The sequence below is a fragment of the Erithacus rubecula genome (assembly GCF_903797595.1).
Source record: "Erithacus rubecula genome assembly, chromosome: Z".
In the NCBI taxonomy this organism is placed as follows: Eukaryota; Metazoa; Chordata; class Aves; order Passeriformes; family Muscicapidae; genus Erithacus; species Erithacus rubecula.
In genome coordinates this window covers 10,269,833-10,287,319 of record NC_136661.1, presented here as the reverse complement: position 1 = coordinate 10,287,319, position 17,487 = coordinate 10,269,833, and the positions used below count along the sequence as shown (strand labels likewise).

The 17,487-nt window shown below is 48.6% G+C and overlaps 1 protein-coding gene across 1 annotated transcript; it reads left to right on the top strand.

Annotated features, from left to right (window-relative positions):
• The first annotated feature begins 7,972 nt into the window (after nucleotides 1-7,972).
• OTP (orthopedia homeobox) lies at nucleotides 7,973-13,768 on the top strand. Its single transcript, XM_079330744.1, has 3 exons — nucleotides 7,973-8,108; nucleotides 9,060-9,469; nucleotides 13,164-13,768. The coding sequence occupies exons 1-3, from the start codon at nucleotides 8,072-8,074 to the stop codon at nucleotides 13,692-13,694; spliced, it is 978 nt and encodes a 325-aa protein (XP_079186870.1). The 5' UTR covers nucleotides 7,973-8,071; the 3' UTR covers nucleotides 13,695-13,768.
• Nucleotides 13,769-17,487: the final 3,719 nt, after the last annotated feature.

Genomic DNA, 17,487 nt, shown 5'->3' with positions numbered 1-17,487 from the left:
AGAAGACATAGACGCTTCTTTGTGCGGAATGGAATTTCAAACACTGTAAGCCATGACTGAGCTATCAACCACTGGCCAGGAGGTGAGAGACCTGCAGGCAAGAGTGTTTGTGTTGGTGCAGAAAAGAGAGCACAGACTAAACAAACAATGGAGGAAAATGGTAGAAAGTGAAACACAAAACTTCAAAAAGAATGCTGGTTGAGAAAACACTTCTCTTTTTCCAACCAGTAAGAGACTCCTGATAATCCTGATTTTTTTTTTTTTCCTAAACATTACATGCAATTTCTCCCAACAGAACCAAACATTCAAAACTGAAAAATGTTTTCTCCTAGAAGAAAAAAGCAAAACAAATGACCGCCTAGAGAAAGAGCTGTCCCTTAGAAGTAGCTAGCATGGTCACAAACACAATTACTGCCAACAGGATATCCTATACCGGAGCCTGGCTGCTGCTAGCACAACTCCATTGTTGTACAAAGTACCAAAATGGGAGACAAATGTTTGGGATGTGTGTGTATGTATACCTATCCATCTATTGTGAATACCTTAAGACTACAAACACTGCTACAGTGAAAACAAAGAGGTGGTAGTAAAACAAACAAAATAAGGGGGGAAAAAAAAATAAATCACCTCTCCCCAACAGGAGAGCAGGCCAAGTCTCCCACCCTGGGCGCTGCCGCGGCTCCTCCGCCCTGCGGCCGAGCGCAGCCTCCCGCGCTCCTGCTAATGTCACACAGACTGTTCCTCACCAAGAAACTTGGCCTTTGCATCAACTGCACGCATCAGGCTGAAGAATTAAACGTTTGCAGTGATAATGAGACCAAAATGAAGATTCCATCTCTTTAGTTACCGAGCGCATAAGCAGAGAATGACAGATACGCTGGCTTTTATTTTAGTATTTCATATGCAAGCCGTTTTTCTTGATTAGACGACAAAACACCAAGACGTGCCCCATTTTACACTATTAAAAACCGAACACAAGGCTGCGGGGGAGGCGGGGAAGAAGACAAAACAACGCGTTTTCCCCCGCCGCCCGGCAGAGGCATCAGGCAGTTTCGGCGCGCGGTCACTGCGCCCGGCCGGGCCGCGCCCGCCCCTCACGGAGCGCGGGCCGCGCTCGGGGCCTGCCCCCGCCGCCAGCCCCGCGCCGCGCATGCGCGGCAGGCGGCCGCCGGCGCCACCATCTTGGCGACTTCGCGCCCGCGGCGCCCCGGCGCTCTGCGGCGGGCGAGCCGCGATCCATTTCCCTAATTGGCCGTATCGGGAGTAATTCACGTTCTCCGACTCCGCCTTTCGGCCCTGCGCTGCCGCTCAGGGCGCGGGCTGGTCAGTCGGCTCGGGGCCTCCCAGTTTTCGCCCTGTTCTCTCCGCCGGGCGCAGCTGTCCGGGCCGCGCTCCACGAAGGAGCGGCGGTGGTGTGGCTGGCGCCGCCGGGAGCGCCGGGCGGGCCCGCAGTGGGTGGGAGCCGCCGCCGTTGCTGCTCCTCTCGTTAAAATGGCCGCGCTGTCGGCTCTTTAAATGAGCCGTACCCGAAGCGCGCATCTCCAGGCGCTGCCAGCGGGAGGGCAGAGCGCAGTGGCCGCCAATGCCGGTCCTCCAGCCGCCTCCGGGGAGCCCGAGGCCGGGCTGGGGGCGGCTGGGACACCGAGGCAGGGCGGGGGACAGCGGCCGGGGATCTCTGGGCCCGGCCGGCAGCGGGAACCCCAGCCCGAGCCCGGCGCTGGGTGTTCTCAGCAGTTTAGATATTTTGTGTAACTCCCAATATTCACCCAAGCCTCATTACCACCTCCTAATGAGACCCCTTTACTCCGTGACGTGCAACCGCTCCATCTCATTAAGGAAATCGCTCTTCAATGCTGATTATTTTATTTGCAGCCATAATTATATTTCTTTCGGCTAAATCACGGTTTAATCGAGCCCACATGGAGGGCAGCAGCACTAATTACAGCGGGAGATGCGGCGGCGGCGGCGGCTCGCCCGCCCGGCCGGCGGAGGAGGCGCGGGCGCGGCGCTCCCCTGGCGCGGCCCGGCCGGGGGCAGGGCGGAGGGCCGGGGCCGAGGAGGTGGTCTCAAACACAACAACTTATTACTTCTAATTCCCCGACTGTCACCAAATCACCTGCACGAAACAAGAATCTAATTTGTTAAGCTGGCATTTCTGCAGATGGAAGATCGATTTTCTCTTTAGATTTCTCTAATTGAGTGAATATAGACGCCCCGAATTAGCCGCGCTCGGGCAAGAGGGGAAAGGAAAGGGAGAGGGAGGGAAAGAAAAAAGTCAACAAAAATCATCCTTGTAAAATAAGCCATATTACCTCTAGGATTGCCCTCCAAATAATAAAGGAAGGTGGATCGAAAGGTCCCAGATTGAGTGACAGTCATATTTCTGGAACTAACTGGTTTTTAAAAGAAAAGGTTAGGACGGCTGGAGAATGCTAAGTAACGGCGCGGGAGAGAGATGGCTGAGCTCTGAAATTGCTTACAGAATTACATTTGTTTTTCTTGTGATTTTATTAAAAGTCACTCCTCATCTCCAGAATGCGTGAAAATATCTACTTTCCACTCAGATACACCACATTAACTTGTTGGAGGCGAATTTGTTTGTTTGTCTATTTTATTTATTTGCCAGATAAGATTGATGCAGTCTTATTAGCGCTATATCTAGTTAGAGAAAGAGATAAGGATGAGATGTTTTCTTTTTATTCCAATTACTAGACTTGTCACCTAACTGAATAACTGATATATGATTATTTATCTTGAGTAAATAGAAATCAGAAAAGCAGCCAACTTAACACATACAAACAAAATATATATGTTCCTTATTACTATATACCACCTATGCAATTGAAGGGATTAAAACTGTGGCCTTAAAAGGGGAGAAAGATAAATCATCCACGTTAGCCTCTGGTTTATATTTTGTCGTTGCCACACCTGGAGGATGGGGGTTTTAAAAATACAGGTACGTGTTAAATAAATTCTTCAAGGTTCACTAGTAAAAGTCTCCCCAGAAGTGTGCTGTTTGTGTAAACAGAGATGTATCTGAAAAATTATTTACACCAGCGTTCCCTTCTCCTTTCGGGGTAGCCCAAATAATTCCTGTCCGACTGCAAAAGCTACAGCCCAGTGTGTTACGCTTGAGCTCCGCATTTTTAAGTTTATGAAGTTAATATTATGTCAGAAGCCTATACATACATAATACATGTATGCGTACGGAGCTGCATGGAGTGGGGGAGGTGACTTTTGTGTGTAAAGAGTTTGTGTCTGATCGAGTGAGAGCGGGCAGGGGTGTCAGACATTCCTTTATATTAAAATAGCTTTTTCCCCATAAAAGACTGGTTGTCATCGCTCTGATTAAAATTAATTGATAGAAGCCATCCTTTCAATCTAAAGTAACCGCTTCACTGTCGAGAGATTGCCCGCAGCCTGCCCGACAGGAGACAGTCGCCGGCGCTGCCTTTGGCTCCGCCGTAGCCGGATGCAGATATTTGCATGAATAAGAAAATGGGAAAACGCTGTTCTTAACATTGTTTGAGGAGGGGTATCAGATGGCCCGAGCTCTCCCCGCCGACCTCAGGGAGGCTGTTTTCGGGACACCTGACGGCTTCGTTTCTGATCAGCTGCGAGCGTTATTGCCTCGGATGCCTTTCAACTTCATAAAGTTGCTTCCAAAGAAGTATATTTATAGCGGCGACAAAATGCTACATGCAGCCTAATGTCGTAAAGAGGCGATGATCGTCACGTTTAGTTCTGACTAGAATGTATAAATTGGGATCTGTAGCTGCTGGCAGCCTTGTCCTTCGTTTCCAAAGAAGTCATATTTTCGAGAGAGTTGATTGAAATGAAAACACGTGTTTATGCTTTTCCATTTCTTAACTCCAAATTACCCCTAACGAAAGGATATAGTTTGATTTGTCATTCGTGTTTAGGGTATGTCGATGTGGAAAAGTAAGCAAATAACACTCAAAAGCATAGCTGTAATTTACAATGAATTAAAATTGATTCTTTTCATCAGGCAAGAAAATAGCGAAATGTGAGGTCGTTAATTATTGAGGGAGGCGCTTCTCATTAAAGCGAACAATGTTACAATGCAGCACTGAACAGCAGGAATGGGAATAATAATATCCGATATTTCAGCTCTACTATCTGGAAATTAAAAAAAAAAAAAAAAAAAAAAAAAAAAAAAAAAAAACAGAAAAAAGAAAAGAAAAAAAAGCCGCACGAACAAGCCTGCGACCAAAAGTTGCATTTGGTAAACGCTGTGAGCATCGCTACGTGTAAAAACCAATTACGGTGCTCTGCATACAGCAGCCGCCTTAACTGGATGGATGCTCAAGAAATACATAAATAAAATATCAAATTACAAATCTTATCAGCCATTTATGCCAAGCCACCCTGCTGACTTTAGCAGTTTAACCTTATTTTACTGTGTTTCTCCCTCCAAATATAATTATTCTGATAAAAGAAGGTTCTGTTTCTAAATCAGAGCAGAATTGGTTAAATACACTTGTTTATATTACAGCCTCATTCAATCAGGGCTTGAGTTTAGAGGGGAGGGGAGAGGGGGAGCTCTGGGGGTTGGAAAGTTCTCCAGCCTTTCTTACCAGGGTCACAGCGCTGGAGAATTAGGGTTATATTACTCCCAAACGCAGGACACCCCGCTCCCATGGCCCTCGCTCGGGCGGATCGGCTGGCGTGGGCGGGGGGGCCGTCCAGGGGAGGGCAGACCGGCCCCGGCCGGGACCCCGGGATCGGGCCCGCCGGGCGCCGCCGGGCAGGGCAGGGAAAGGAAGGGATGGAATGGAAAAGGAAAGAAAGGCAAACGAAGGTGCGGGGGGAGATGATCTCCCAGTGCCTGGCCTCTTGGCAGGCGCTTCTGTACAAAATTCAATCTCTATTTTTTATGAGAAATAAACTGTCTAAATAAATTTTATTAGGGGCAACCAATATATTTTCTGGTACTGCCCTTTGTTCCAGTTCTACGTGTGTGTAACAATCTAAAACCTATTTATTGAGGAAAAATCACTGGATCCGTCATAGAAAATCCTTTTACTTTGCTCTGAAGTGATTTCTGAAGACACTCGTGTCACTCTGAAGATTTTTGGCCATTGTGCTAAAGCCTTTCCTTGTTAGGAACTTCAGTTCCTATGATCATGTGGGGAATACCGTAAATTGTAACAGGGAATGGAGTTGACTGGCAGTTTTCTGGCTACACTGGGAAAATGGAAAGATGACGGGGAATAAAATCCTTGTAAATACATCTCCTAGGCTGCCCAGGTGAATTCGGGCACTTGACAAAACAGGAGAGCGCGAAAACGGAATGTGATTAGGGTGTTTTACATGTGCCCCATTGTCATTTTCTTTCTGACACGCGTGTCAGCCCAGTCCGCTCTTTCCTCTCCCGCAGATTTCCTTCTCTGATTTCCCCCCTTCCCTTAAGACGATTGCGATCTGAAGTCTTGGAAGAAATGATTTAGTTTGTTTATACTGCTATAAAAATCAAGAGCAATAGAAAAGTCATAAAATGAAGCGCGCTATCAATCACACCACAACATTGTTATTCAGCAGTTACTAACAGAGATTGATAATCCTTTGATTTCATCCCATTGTTATTACTCTGATGTGTCTGCACATTAACTATTACACATTTATTTATCGACCTGAAACATACAACAACACGGAATAGATGCACCCGCACGCCCTGCCGCCCTACCAACGGTGCGCTCGGCAGAAGCCGACTGCAGGCACCTCGGGCGCCCGCACTCATGTGCCAATACATACAGCTAAAACTGAACCCCAGACGCCTCTGACAGCCCCCTGAGCGCTCTCCTCACCCCGGCCCGGGCAGGGCTGGGCTCCCGCGGCCGCGAAAGGCTGCGCGCCGCCGGCCCGTCTCCCCAGCGACTCCGCCGGCTCCGCTCCGCGGGTCCCGACGCCCGGCAGCGGACCGGGGGGCTCCTCCCAGCAATTTTCACCTCCGGGTCTTCCCCTACTGCCCTACAGCTGCATACAGAGAATAATTTTCGAAGGAAAAAAAGCACAGCAAACGTGCTATCTCCGTAGGAGCCCATTCAGCGGGGAAAAAAAAAAACAAAAAACAAAACAATCCCGAAACTCCCACCCCACCTCCATCTCCTTTCTTTCTCTCTCTGTCTCCGGCTAAAATTGTGGCCCGTGTCTGGCTTCTCTCCCTGCTCTGAGCGGCCGTTCCCGAGCACCCAGGTCCTTCGCAACAGCCCGAGATCTCGAAAGCTGAATTGAATCCATGTAGCCTGAGCTAGGAGGAGTGAAAAAAAAGGCAGCAAAACTGCCCTAGAGATCGGTCGGCCGGTTCCTTTGTCTCCTTCAGTCTCTTCCGAAACCCCTGCACATCTGAGCTGCAAACAAAACCACTCTTGCATCTGTTCGCATGCAGTATTTACAATGTTTCGTGTAAGTCAATTGGATGGCAGAAAAAAAAAAAAAAAAAGCCATTGGCTCCGTGTTATTTAACATAGACTTCACTGGGCTCGCTTTTTGGTGGAAGCTTTATTTGCACTAAATGAATAATCTTAATTGCATCACTTTTGAATTAAAAATCAATGTTAATCAAGTTGGAAGTAGTAAATATCAGTTTTCATTGTGCCCGGGTAGAGGGTATTTTTCTTGTTTTGCAAATAAAAATACAAGTCAAATAACTTTAAAAGGGCATTATGTTCTGCTACAAATACAATTGAAACGGATTGTTTAGGAGCGGATCAGAAATGGTACAGAATTTTGCACTTAATTTCCTCAGTTATCATTTACAATAAGAACCTCTTGGCTTGACAGCCAAGTCTAAACAGTAGTAAATTAGTACAAATTTATACTGATTTTACTCTAATAATCGTAATAAAAGCTTATAGATTTGGCACTAATTACATAAATGCCTAATGATCTTGAAAATTACTCTGGTTAGAAATATATTACTAATCTAAACTTTGTTGTTGGCTGGCTTTGAAAAATCAGAACATTAGAAATGGTTCGCTTCACTTCTGCAAAGCACTTAAAATTGTTCAAGTAGTTTAACATATTCAAGAGGAAAATAAAAAGCATTTAACTTTATTTACTGCTTTAAGTTGAGTTTGTAGGGTAGCCGAACTTGGAAACTTTACCCGAAAAACAGGGCATACGGGCTTTTAAATCCCGGGCAGGGAGGCAGAGCTCCCCGGGCGGCCGGGACGCGTGGTGCTGGGCTCCCTCGCCCCTCGTTGCGCTCTGCCTCGGCACCGAGCGGGGCCGGGCACAGGCGGCGGGCAGGCAGCCCCGGGGGCCAGGCGACCCAGTGCAGCACGGCCCGCTGAGGCAACTAGGGCAAGTTGATCTTTCCTCGACGCCTAGCAGCCGTCGGGGCTCATGTGGGTGAGAGCCAGGCTGCACTTCCCCTGCCGCTCCCGGTTCCCCGGGGCCGCCGGCCAGCGGGCCAGCGCTGCCCGACCCCTCGCTGCCCGTCTTCCCCGCTCGCAGCCCTCGACGGGCTCCGAGCTTGCGAGACCCTCGGGAGACTGATCGGGTCGGGTGAGAGGGTGCGCTCCGAGGAGGCACTAAAAACAATAAAAGCCGATAAATCAGGGGCGACCCGGAGCGGACGAGTGTGGCAGATGTGCACTTGGAAGAGGAGAGAAGGAGAAGGCGGGCGGCCGAGGCGAGCGGAGCAGGGTGAAGGAGCGCGGGCACGGAGCGGAGCGGGCCGGGCCGGGCCGGGCCGGGGCGGCGGGCCGGGCCGGGGCGGCCGGGGCGGCGGCGGCGGGCGGGCGGCGGGCGGGCGGAGCGGGGCGCTCCGGGCGCTGACATTTGCAGGCTGCCCTCCTGATTGGTCCCCGCGCCGAGCTGCTCACGGGTTCATTGAAGTGTTAAGCACCTCCCCGTCTCTCTAAAGGACATTATAATGCAAGAGACCCCCTTTTTAACCACACACCGAATTTTCTTTCATTTAGACGATCTATATATATATATATCTATCTATATATATATATATCTCATATCTTATATCTATTTTAAATAACTTAAGGCCGCTAAAATTTGGGGGGGAACAGCCTTCGCCCTGGAGCGGTGCGCGATGCTGTCTCACGCCGACCTCCTGGACGCCCGTCTCGGTGAGTTTCCCCCGGCACCCCCCCGCCCCGCGGCGGCTGCACCGGCGGCGGTGGCGAGCGGGGAGGAAGCCGGGGCAGGAAATTGACAATTTGTTCCTTATTTTACCTTAATGCGTTCTAAATGGGCTAATTCCTTTTAAAGTAATTGTACTGTATTAAAGTTTAATTTGATTTAACATAAAAAAAGAAGAGAGTGAGACCTACGGAGTATGTAGATCTACAGCGAGTTGTGGATCATTTAATTTTTCTCTCCCCATTTTTTATATAGATAGCTACAGATTATTATTATGATTATTATTATTTTAGGACAGATGAGCTCAATGGTGTTTACGGAGTTCTGTGTGGCCTTTTCTTTTTCGCCCATTTGCTTTTCTCTGTGTTTTTTTTTTTCCTTAAAAAAATAAAGAAGAAGAAATAGAAAATGGGAGAAATATCTATATCTATCTATTTATGGTTATTCATGAGTTTGTTCAGAGAAGCGGAGGGAGGAGAGGGGAAAGATCGGCCAGACTGACCGAGGTCCCCGCGCATCTGTTGGGGAGGTAATGCTCCCGGCAACAGGGCAGTTCGAGCCTTATTTCTTTCTCTCCGTCTCTTTCTCCTACCAGCTCCGCTGGAAAACCCAAGTTGAACCCGTGAAAACTTGCTGTCCTCCTCTTCCCTTCCCTCGGTCTTGCGAGGGGAGGCGGGGCAGGGAGCTGGTTATTTCAGCAGAAAGAGGAGCTGCTCCATGTAAAGTTTTCTCCCCTCTGCCCGGGGGTCGCGGGCCAGGGTCTCTGCGTGTCGTGGAGCCGAGCAGGGCTGCAGGTCTGGCGGGCGGGCGGGGACGGCGGGGCGGAGGCGGTGGCGGTGGTTGGAGGTCCTCGCCAGTTCAGTTCAGCGCTGGAGAGGGGCTCTGGTGGATCCATGCTCAGCTGCAGCCGAGTGACTGCCGCTCCTTTGCTTCCGCAGGGATGAAAGACGCGGCCGAGCTGCTGGGACACCGGGAGGCGGTGAAGTGTCGGCTGGGCGTAGGGGGCTCGGATCCGGGGGGACACCCGGGAGACATGGCTCCCAACTCGGACACGGTGGAAGGGACCACCCTGCTGCCGGGGGAGGACATCACCACGGTGGGATCCAACCCCAGCTCCCTGGCCGTCAGCGCCAAAGACCCTGACAAGCAGCAAGGCCAGCAGGGCGGCCAGAACTCCAGCCAGGCCGGGCAGCAGCAGGGTCAGCAGAAGCAGAAGCGGCATCGCACTCGCTTCACGCCGGCGCAGCTCAACGAGCTGGAGAGGAGCTTCGCCAAGACTCACTACCCGGACATCTTCATGCGGGAGGAGCTGGCCCTGCGCATCGGTCTCACCGAGTCCCGGGTGCAGGTATGAAAAGCCGGACCCTGCGCAGTGCCTGCCGGCCCTTCCCCGGTCGCACCGGCGGCGGCAGGGCCGGCGGCGAGGCCAGGCACAACGGGGAGGGGGGTGGGTGTCCCAAACCTCAGCCCGACGGCGGGGTAAATAACCCACCCCTGAAAGCAACAGTTTAGTCAGAAATCCTTGAAATCAGACGTGCGTCGCTCCCCTTATGGCAAAACTCTCACCTTGGGGTGTCCCCTTGTCCTTTATCCTGCCCACCTGCACCTCGGTGGTCCCGAGAGGGGCGCGGGCTCAGTTCCACTGCCCGACCCTCGGTTGGAAGGAGTCCCGGGAGGGACAGCCCGAGAAGAACGGTCTCAGTTCTCGCAATAGCCCGGCGCTAAGTGTAGAGCCGAACCTCCCGGGAATGACTCCTTTTGCAGCGGAGTCCGGCGGCGACCGCGGGGCCGCTGTCCAGGGTGCTGGCGGTGACAGCCGCGGCACCGCCGGGAAGGGGCGTCCGCCAGAGCCCACCGCCCTGAGAGCCGAGGTGGGGTGCGAGGGAAGGCATATTGGCTCGTAAAAAGGCACTTCAATAAAAGCCAGATATGTTTGGACACGGAGTTTCTCCATACTGGCTTTTATAATGCCTGAGGACGGCGGGGGTAGTAACTTCAACATCTAGGGCGCACTTCGTTCTCTAAAATACATACACATATATATATACTTATTTACATAGAAATATATATATATGCGCACAGGACAGTAGGAAAGTATTAGGCAAATACATATAAACGAAATTTGGTAAAAGGGGAGAAGGTTCAAAGCGCTAAACTGCTCAGATGCAGCTTTTTTTGCGTATAATGTTATTTTAGCGACTTTCTAGGCGAGTCCATTCCGAGCAATGAAAGCCTGCACAATAGAAGCACTCGTGGGATTCGCACCCCGGCTCAGTACAGTGCACCGGGACTGCCGCTGCTGAGGCACTTTAGCGCAGTCACTGTTCAAAACCCCTCTCGGCTCCTCAGCTAAATAAAGACACGTCAAGAGAAATCCCTAAATGAACGTTTTATGAAGGAAAACAGATTCCGTTCTTGAATGTGACAGAAAAAGCACGTCTGCTTTTAAAAAGTAAAACAATTTGACTCAGCCTACACAGAACTATAATTAGTTTAAATTAAAAAAGAAATTAGATTCACAAATAAAATATAATTGGACAACTGACTCCATGAAAAAAAAAGAAAACGAGGTCTATTAAACTTTATTGGGTTTCCCAAAGGTTAATGATACCAATTTCAATATTAGGAGTGTGGTAAATGAAGTAAAATATAAAATGGAAATAGTTATTTTCTAACAGCACATCAAAGAAATTCGTAGGAAGAAAGACAAAGTGTTTTAATGGCCTTGGCATAATCTTAAACCAATGCTAATAGCTCGAGACTGCTGATAAAAACAGTTTAATAGAGTGTCAATTTAAATTTTTTTTACAATAATGTTCTGTAATTTAAAAAGTAATCAGATCAACATAACCTTCTTAATTAACACTTCAAAATGATTAACATTATGTAATCTAAGGCAAAAAAATATTTAATATATTTACTTCACAATCCGATGTATCACTGATCCTTGATCAAATTTAAATTAAATAATAATTAGTTTATGTTCTTATACAAGTACTTTACAGTTTTCTCTATACTTAACAGATAGCCTACACATTCCTTTCAGTACTTGGGCTCCACACTGATTAAGGAATGCTCCAAATGCTTAATTTATAGCGGCTGTATATGTTTTTGAGGGTTTTAGATGCTAGGATAAATCACCACTTTCCTCATTTTAGATCTGTATTTAATGTATATGATACATTTAAATAATTACTAAGCTGGCTGATGCTTAAACAGGAGTCCAATTCCACATCTGATATTGCTCTGCTTTTCAAGCTGCTGTAATAAAACCATTCTTTTTATAGCATGCCATTATTAGAAACCAATTTCAGAATTATTTATAACCTGGAATGGCTTATTAAGCAGCAATGCGAGAATCATGCAAATTACGCGATCAAATGCAATATAATAAGCATAATCATTAGTCTCTAGCACGGATTAATTAACTTTCAATATTTTATTTACATAAAAACTAAATCAGTGAAATAACTTCTGCACAGTCAGGCTTGCCTTCCAATATTTTATATGAACAAAAATAATGTGCTGTAATTCCATTGACTGTGTCCCCCACAATGGTCCCGTCACCTGCCACATCTTAATAGGGGACAAGCTGAGAGTATTTTCTAGTTTTCTAATGGAATGAGAAATTGCATTTTCTTCCTCTCCCAGCACTATTAAAGTGTAATGAATTCGGCCCAGAGTTCACGGCTGGCTGATCGAAATGAACCTGAGATCTGAGCTTTAATACAGCTCTCCAGATTTCCTACCAAATCTTCACATTAATCATCCGCTGGATTCCAATGAGATCTTCATAAAGCTTCGGCTTCTAGGAAAAAAAAAAAAAAAAAAAAAAAAAAGAAAAAAGAAAAAAGAAAAAAAAAATTTAAAAAAACGGAAGAAAAACAAAAGTGATATTACTCCCTTTCTATCGCTTTCACTCTCTCTCACTCGTTTATAGCTGGGGAATTAAATGGGCTATATATTTTAAAATACATTTACAGTATGTCTATATTACTGTAACAGCAGATATCATCAAGGTAGGTTTTTAGATTCTAACCTCCATTAGATTCTCACTGTTGTATTAACAATTTTCTGGGGCTAGTTGCATTTTAAAAGGACTTCAAAGTTACCAAATGCTCATGCTTAATATATTTCTAGAATTGTCATGTGTGCATTTTCAAAATCTCCCCCAGGTTTTCCTCGCATTTTAATCTGTCATGCACCAGTTTTCAACTGGAAACATTCACATTTTAAAAGCATATGCAGCGTAGCTATGAACTTAGGCGATCAGACCTGATGGAGGTTCTTTACACCACCAGCAAACCATGAAACATAAAAAGATTTTGTAGCCGCAATTTGACTATTAACCCTAAAACATAATTGAACGCGATTTTTCGATTATTCATACAATATTTAGCTCCCCCACGGCCGTTCATTCCCGCTAACGGGAGTCTGCCTTTCTCTCACCGCCTATGGAGCCTGAGGCGGTGGAATCCGGCCGGTCGGGGCACTGCGCTCCCCCGGCTTTCAGGAGGACGCGCTTCCTCCCGGCTTACGGCTGACTCGGCTGCTTTCGGCCACCCCTGCACAGTGCCACCACAGGCACCCACTCACCTAAACTACTCTGGCTTGCTTTTATTATATGTTTGGTTTTCCTATGTTTTGGGGTTTTTTTTAAACCGAAATGCCGGCGGTTTGGTGCGAGGGTTTCCTGGCCGGACCCCAGTGGCCCGGGACGGGAGCGCGTTCGCACAAGGGCCAGAGCCGTAGGGTGCTCGGGTTTTCTTTTTTTTTTTTTTCCCCAAATCCATGGGAAGGCCAGGCTCTTCTACTGGAGTCTGCCGCCCAGGACGGACAAACCGATCGCCTTCGTTATAAAAAGTTCCAGCGGTTTCGTCAGCCTGTGAGGGGACGGGCGTGGGGCTGCGGTGCGCAGGGCCCGCGGTCGGTGGGGGCGAGGCCGGAGGGGGCGGCGGGAGCCGGGGCGGGGGTCCCGCCGGGGCCCCGGCCGCGGGGGGTGGTGGTGGCTAACGGAGCGTGTCGCTGCCCGCCGCCCGCAGGTCTGGTTCCAGAACCGCCGCGCCAAGTGGAAGAAGCGCAAGAAGACCACGAACGTGTTCCGCGCCCCGGGCACGCTGCTGCCGACGCCGGGGCTGCCGCAGTTCCCGTCGGCCGCCGCCGCCGCCGCCGCCGCCATGGGGGACAGCCTGTGCTCGTTCCACGCCAACGACACGCGCTGGGCCGCGGCCGCCATGCCCGGCGTGTCGCAGCTGCCGCTGCCGCCGGCGCTGGGCCGGCAGCAGGCCATGGCGCAGTCCCTGTCCCAGTGCAGCCTGGCGGCCGGGCCGCCGCCCAACTCCATGGGGCTCTCCAACAGCCTGGCGGGCTCCAACGGCGCCGGGCTGCAGTCCCACCTCTACCAGCCCGCCTTCCCCGGCATGGTGCCCGCCTCCCTGCCCGGCCCCAGCAACGTGACGGGCTCGCCCCAGCTTTGCAGCTCCCCGGACAGCAGCGACGTGTGGCGGGGAACCAGCATCGCCTCTCTCCGCCGCAAAGCACTAGAGCACACAGTCTCCATGAGTTTCACCTAATGGCCGGCGCCTCGCCCCGCGCCGCCGCCGCCGCCGCCTCGCCCCGCGCCCCCGCCTCACCCCGCGCCCCCGCCTTCCCCCACCCGACTTACCAGGGAGTCGACTCAGGATCTGAAATCAGACACCAACAGACTGGTTTGTGGGCCGAGAAACACCCCCGACCCTCCCCGAGCCCCCCAAGCCCCCGCGCAGCCCTGTGCCCCGCGGTCCGCCCCGTCCGGCGGCGGGAGGACTCGCGGCCGCCCCCAGCCCGGCTCTGCCTCCCGCCGTCTGCCCGTCCGGCTTTAGCTTTGCAAAGAGGTGCATCTTTGTTTCTGTTTTCATAATTTTTATGGTTTATTTAGGAGCGGCGACCTGCCGCCGGCTCCTTCCGTTGCGAGGGCGCCGTCGGGGGGCGGCCGGGCGGGTTCGCGAAAAGGCACGGAGACCCCAGAGAGAATCAAATCCATTTTGATTAAGCATTGATGAGCGACAGCGAATGTGATGGGGTAAAAAAGAAAAAAAAAAAATTAAAAGCTTCTTTTTGTAAAAAACAAAGGGGATAAAAGGGGGAAGAAAAAAGCGCGCAAGAGCGCTTCCCTTTTTCGGATCTTTGATTTCGTGACAGTTGAGTTGCCGATCCTCCCTACCTTTATTTACGCATTTATTTACGTTCCTGCTGCTATTGTCCCTCCGCAGCGCCGGCGGAGGCGCCGCCGCGCCCCCCGCCCCGCCTGGCCCGGCTCGGCCCGGCCCGGCTCGGCTCCGCGGCCCGCCCGCCTGCATGTGCCGGTCACCCCGCCGCAGGGCAGGGCCGCTGGAGGAATGAACAAACGATGTGAAATAGGATGTTTTGTGTAGATAAAGCATTCTTGTTACATACTGGTCGATTCGTGATATGTTTTAACTTATTGTCTGTGCTTATTTATTGAATTTTGGGTTACTTAATAAATGTTTGAGCTAATATAAAACATATTACTTGACTTTTCCGGACACGTTTATATCAAGTTAATGTGAATGGATAAATAAAATCATTTTCAGTATGTGATATGAAGAATTATAGATTTTGATGTGGCGTGTGAGATATGAGAGGTGTCTTCAACTGCAGGCAAAAAAAAAAAAAAAAAAAGACAGGACTTCCTTCTGTGGTATTCACTGAGTCCTTTGTCACAAGTTTGGGGATAGTTTGCTTGCTTAACTTTGCATTGATGCCTTTCACTTGTCACAATTTTAATACTTCATGATTAATAAACTTTTGTTAATCTTTCTGTGTGGTTGGCCTTTAAACTGCGAGTAACAAGAAGTTCTGTGGTGAAGCAGGGCAGGGGCAAGAGATGAAGGAGAATGGGTCAGCGGGAGGCTGGGGCAGGCAGGCAGTGGAGGGATGATTCGTTTTTTCGGAATGTGAAATGAGGGCACGACTGCTGGCAAAGCAAGCTCCATGGAAGAGAAAACTCCTGCTTTGCTCACATGCAAACTTTGTTATGGTGGGAAAAAGAAACACAGTACATTGCCAAGCATCATACAGCGAGGTTTAGGCTTCTTTTTTTCTCCTTCCCGCCTCGCCCTTGCCTTTTATGCAATACACTGAAATCTCTTCTCCTTCTACATCAATTACACAGCTCTTAATTACACACCTGAGAGTGCCCGACTCCATAGGCACCCGCAGAAGGGTCCTTGCCTGCTCCAAAGTGCATATTACATATGCATATTTAATTTAAAAGAGAAATAAAAGCAGAATAAATTATTGGTGATCCAGACCACAAGTGAGTCCTCTGGGAGTCACCTGAGGAAACAGCCCTACTCCAGGAGTCTGTTCCTGCAGGTGCTGAAACAACCCAAAGATGCTCCACCTGAGAGAGTCGAGGATTAGCAAGGCATAACACAATCCATATCATGGTAATACTTGGGAAAAGAAGTCACCACGCTCTGTCTCTCCTTCCAGCCTTGCCTCTAGTCCCTAGCCCAGCCTCGGGCAGAGCAGCTGTGCCTCTGCGCCTGGGCTTAGCTCTGAGATTGAAGTCTGTGATCAGTTTAGTTCAGTCATCAAAAACATGGGCACACAGGGTGATCTGTGTATGGAGCAGAGCTGATTAGGTTACCTCCAGCTTCCCTATCCAGTGGGTGACCCTGCATGGGCCAAGAGGAGTAGCAGCCAGCTGGGACGTCCCTTGGTCTTACCAGTTCCAAGTGTTCTCTTCTCCATAGTGTGGCTTGCTGGGAGGACAAAAGGTCTCCACTTACATGCAGAAGAGTGCAAATCTCACTCTACATCTTCCAAATGTATGGAAGGTTGTTTACAAGCACATAATTTTTACAGCTGCTTTATATTGCTATAAGCAAGACAGCTTTATGATGTAGGAATGTTGTAAAGTGCGGTATGGAAGATCTTAAAAAAATATGTGCTTTTTAATGGTGGAGAAAAATGCTCTCTCTGGCTGGGGGCAAGGGATTGAGACACAACCTGTAAGATTCAACTCTGGACACTGAACATTGCAGATCTGTGAAAGGGGCCATACAAAGGTCCTTCAGCTCAATGCTCGCTCCTAAAATATCCATCATTTCCTCCATATTCTAATGCAAGTGTAGTCCTGGTTATGAGCAAAGCTTTTTGATCCTGCACCACTTTGATACAAATTTGATTTGTTTCCATAGCAATAGATCCTAGTGTTCTGAGTCCTGGAGATTTTTGAAATTGTATGTACCCTTATTACCTGCTGAAGCTCTGCAGCATAAAACATCTAAGCTGATGCTCTTACGTATTTAACATGGGTGGAAGGAAGGAGACCACAGGCTTCACTCACATGTGCTACATGCTTTGTCTGAATTATTTTACTGTGAAGTCTCAATCTTTCTGATGTTATAAGAAAAAATTAAGCAGCACGAACTGGTTCTATCTAACAACATGAACAGCTTTGCTTCATTCACGTAAAGTGATCAAAATAAATGAGTGAATTCCATATAAATTGAGAGGGAATAGTTATGCCGAATAACAATTAGCCTGTTACTGACTAAGTAGGTAACACCAGGCACCCGTGCTGTTACAAGCTGGGTTTATTTGCTTATGTTAAGGTGCCTTTTAGCCTTAAGCTGTTCCACCCAGTGTATAAGCAGACTGAGATTTATGCTCTTATGTATGGATTCATTTCCACATCGGCACATATTCATGTAATTCTACTTTCCTCTAAACACAACATCACCCCTAATGTCTAAGGAATATACATAAAGATAATGTCACTGAACCTTTCATTTGCTCTCTTGATGAAATGCTTTGACACTCTCTCTCTCCTCTCTTCCTCTGCTTAAATCCCCATGGAAGGCAGAATCTGCTCTCACCCGCTGCTGGAGATTGCAATCACTGAGCAATTACTAATATGGGAAGAAAGTTTGTGCAAGGCAAGGGATCAGGTAACATTGCAGCATGGATTATATTATTGCACTAGCAGTAATGATCCCTGCTCTTAGAAATGAAAATGTGGTTTAATTTGTGTTGTGGTATTTAAATTTTCATTTTTCAGAATAAAAATCTCTGCACATGAAAATGTATCTTGCAGTAATGGAGGTAGGGCAGTTAACCTGTCAGTTGAAAGTATGTAACCTTCCTTTTCTCCTTTTCATGACAAAGGTAATCTCATCTGAGGGCATTTATGTGAAGAAATAACAGCATGGCATGGTGAAACCACTGGCTCATTAATCCTGGCATCTACTTCCTGCAGGGCTTCTTGATTAGTTAGATTCATTCATCAGGTATTTCAGAGTTTTTGATTTCTCACCACTGGCTAGGTTCACTGAGTTCAGGCTAAATTGAGCCAGA

Bases quoted from the DNA above. Each gene is read 5' to 3' on its own strand.
- OTP (XM_079330744.1), top strand. From the start codon at position 8,072: ATGCTGTCTCACGCCGACCTCCTGGACGCCCGTCTCG. The intron at 8,109-9,059 runs GTGAGTTTCCCC...TTGCTTCCGCAG, and splicing joins CCTCCTGGACGCCCGTCTCG to GGATGAAAGACGCGGCCGAG. The intron at 9,470-13,163 runs GTATGAAAAGCC...CGCCGCCCGCAG, and splicing joins TCACCGAGTCCCGGGTGCAG to GTCTGGTTCCAGAACCGCCG.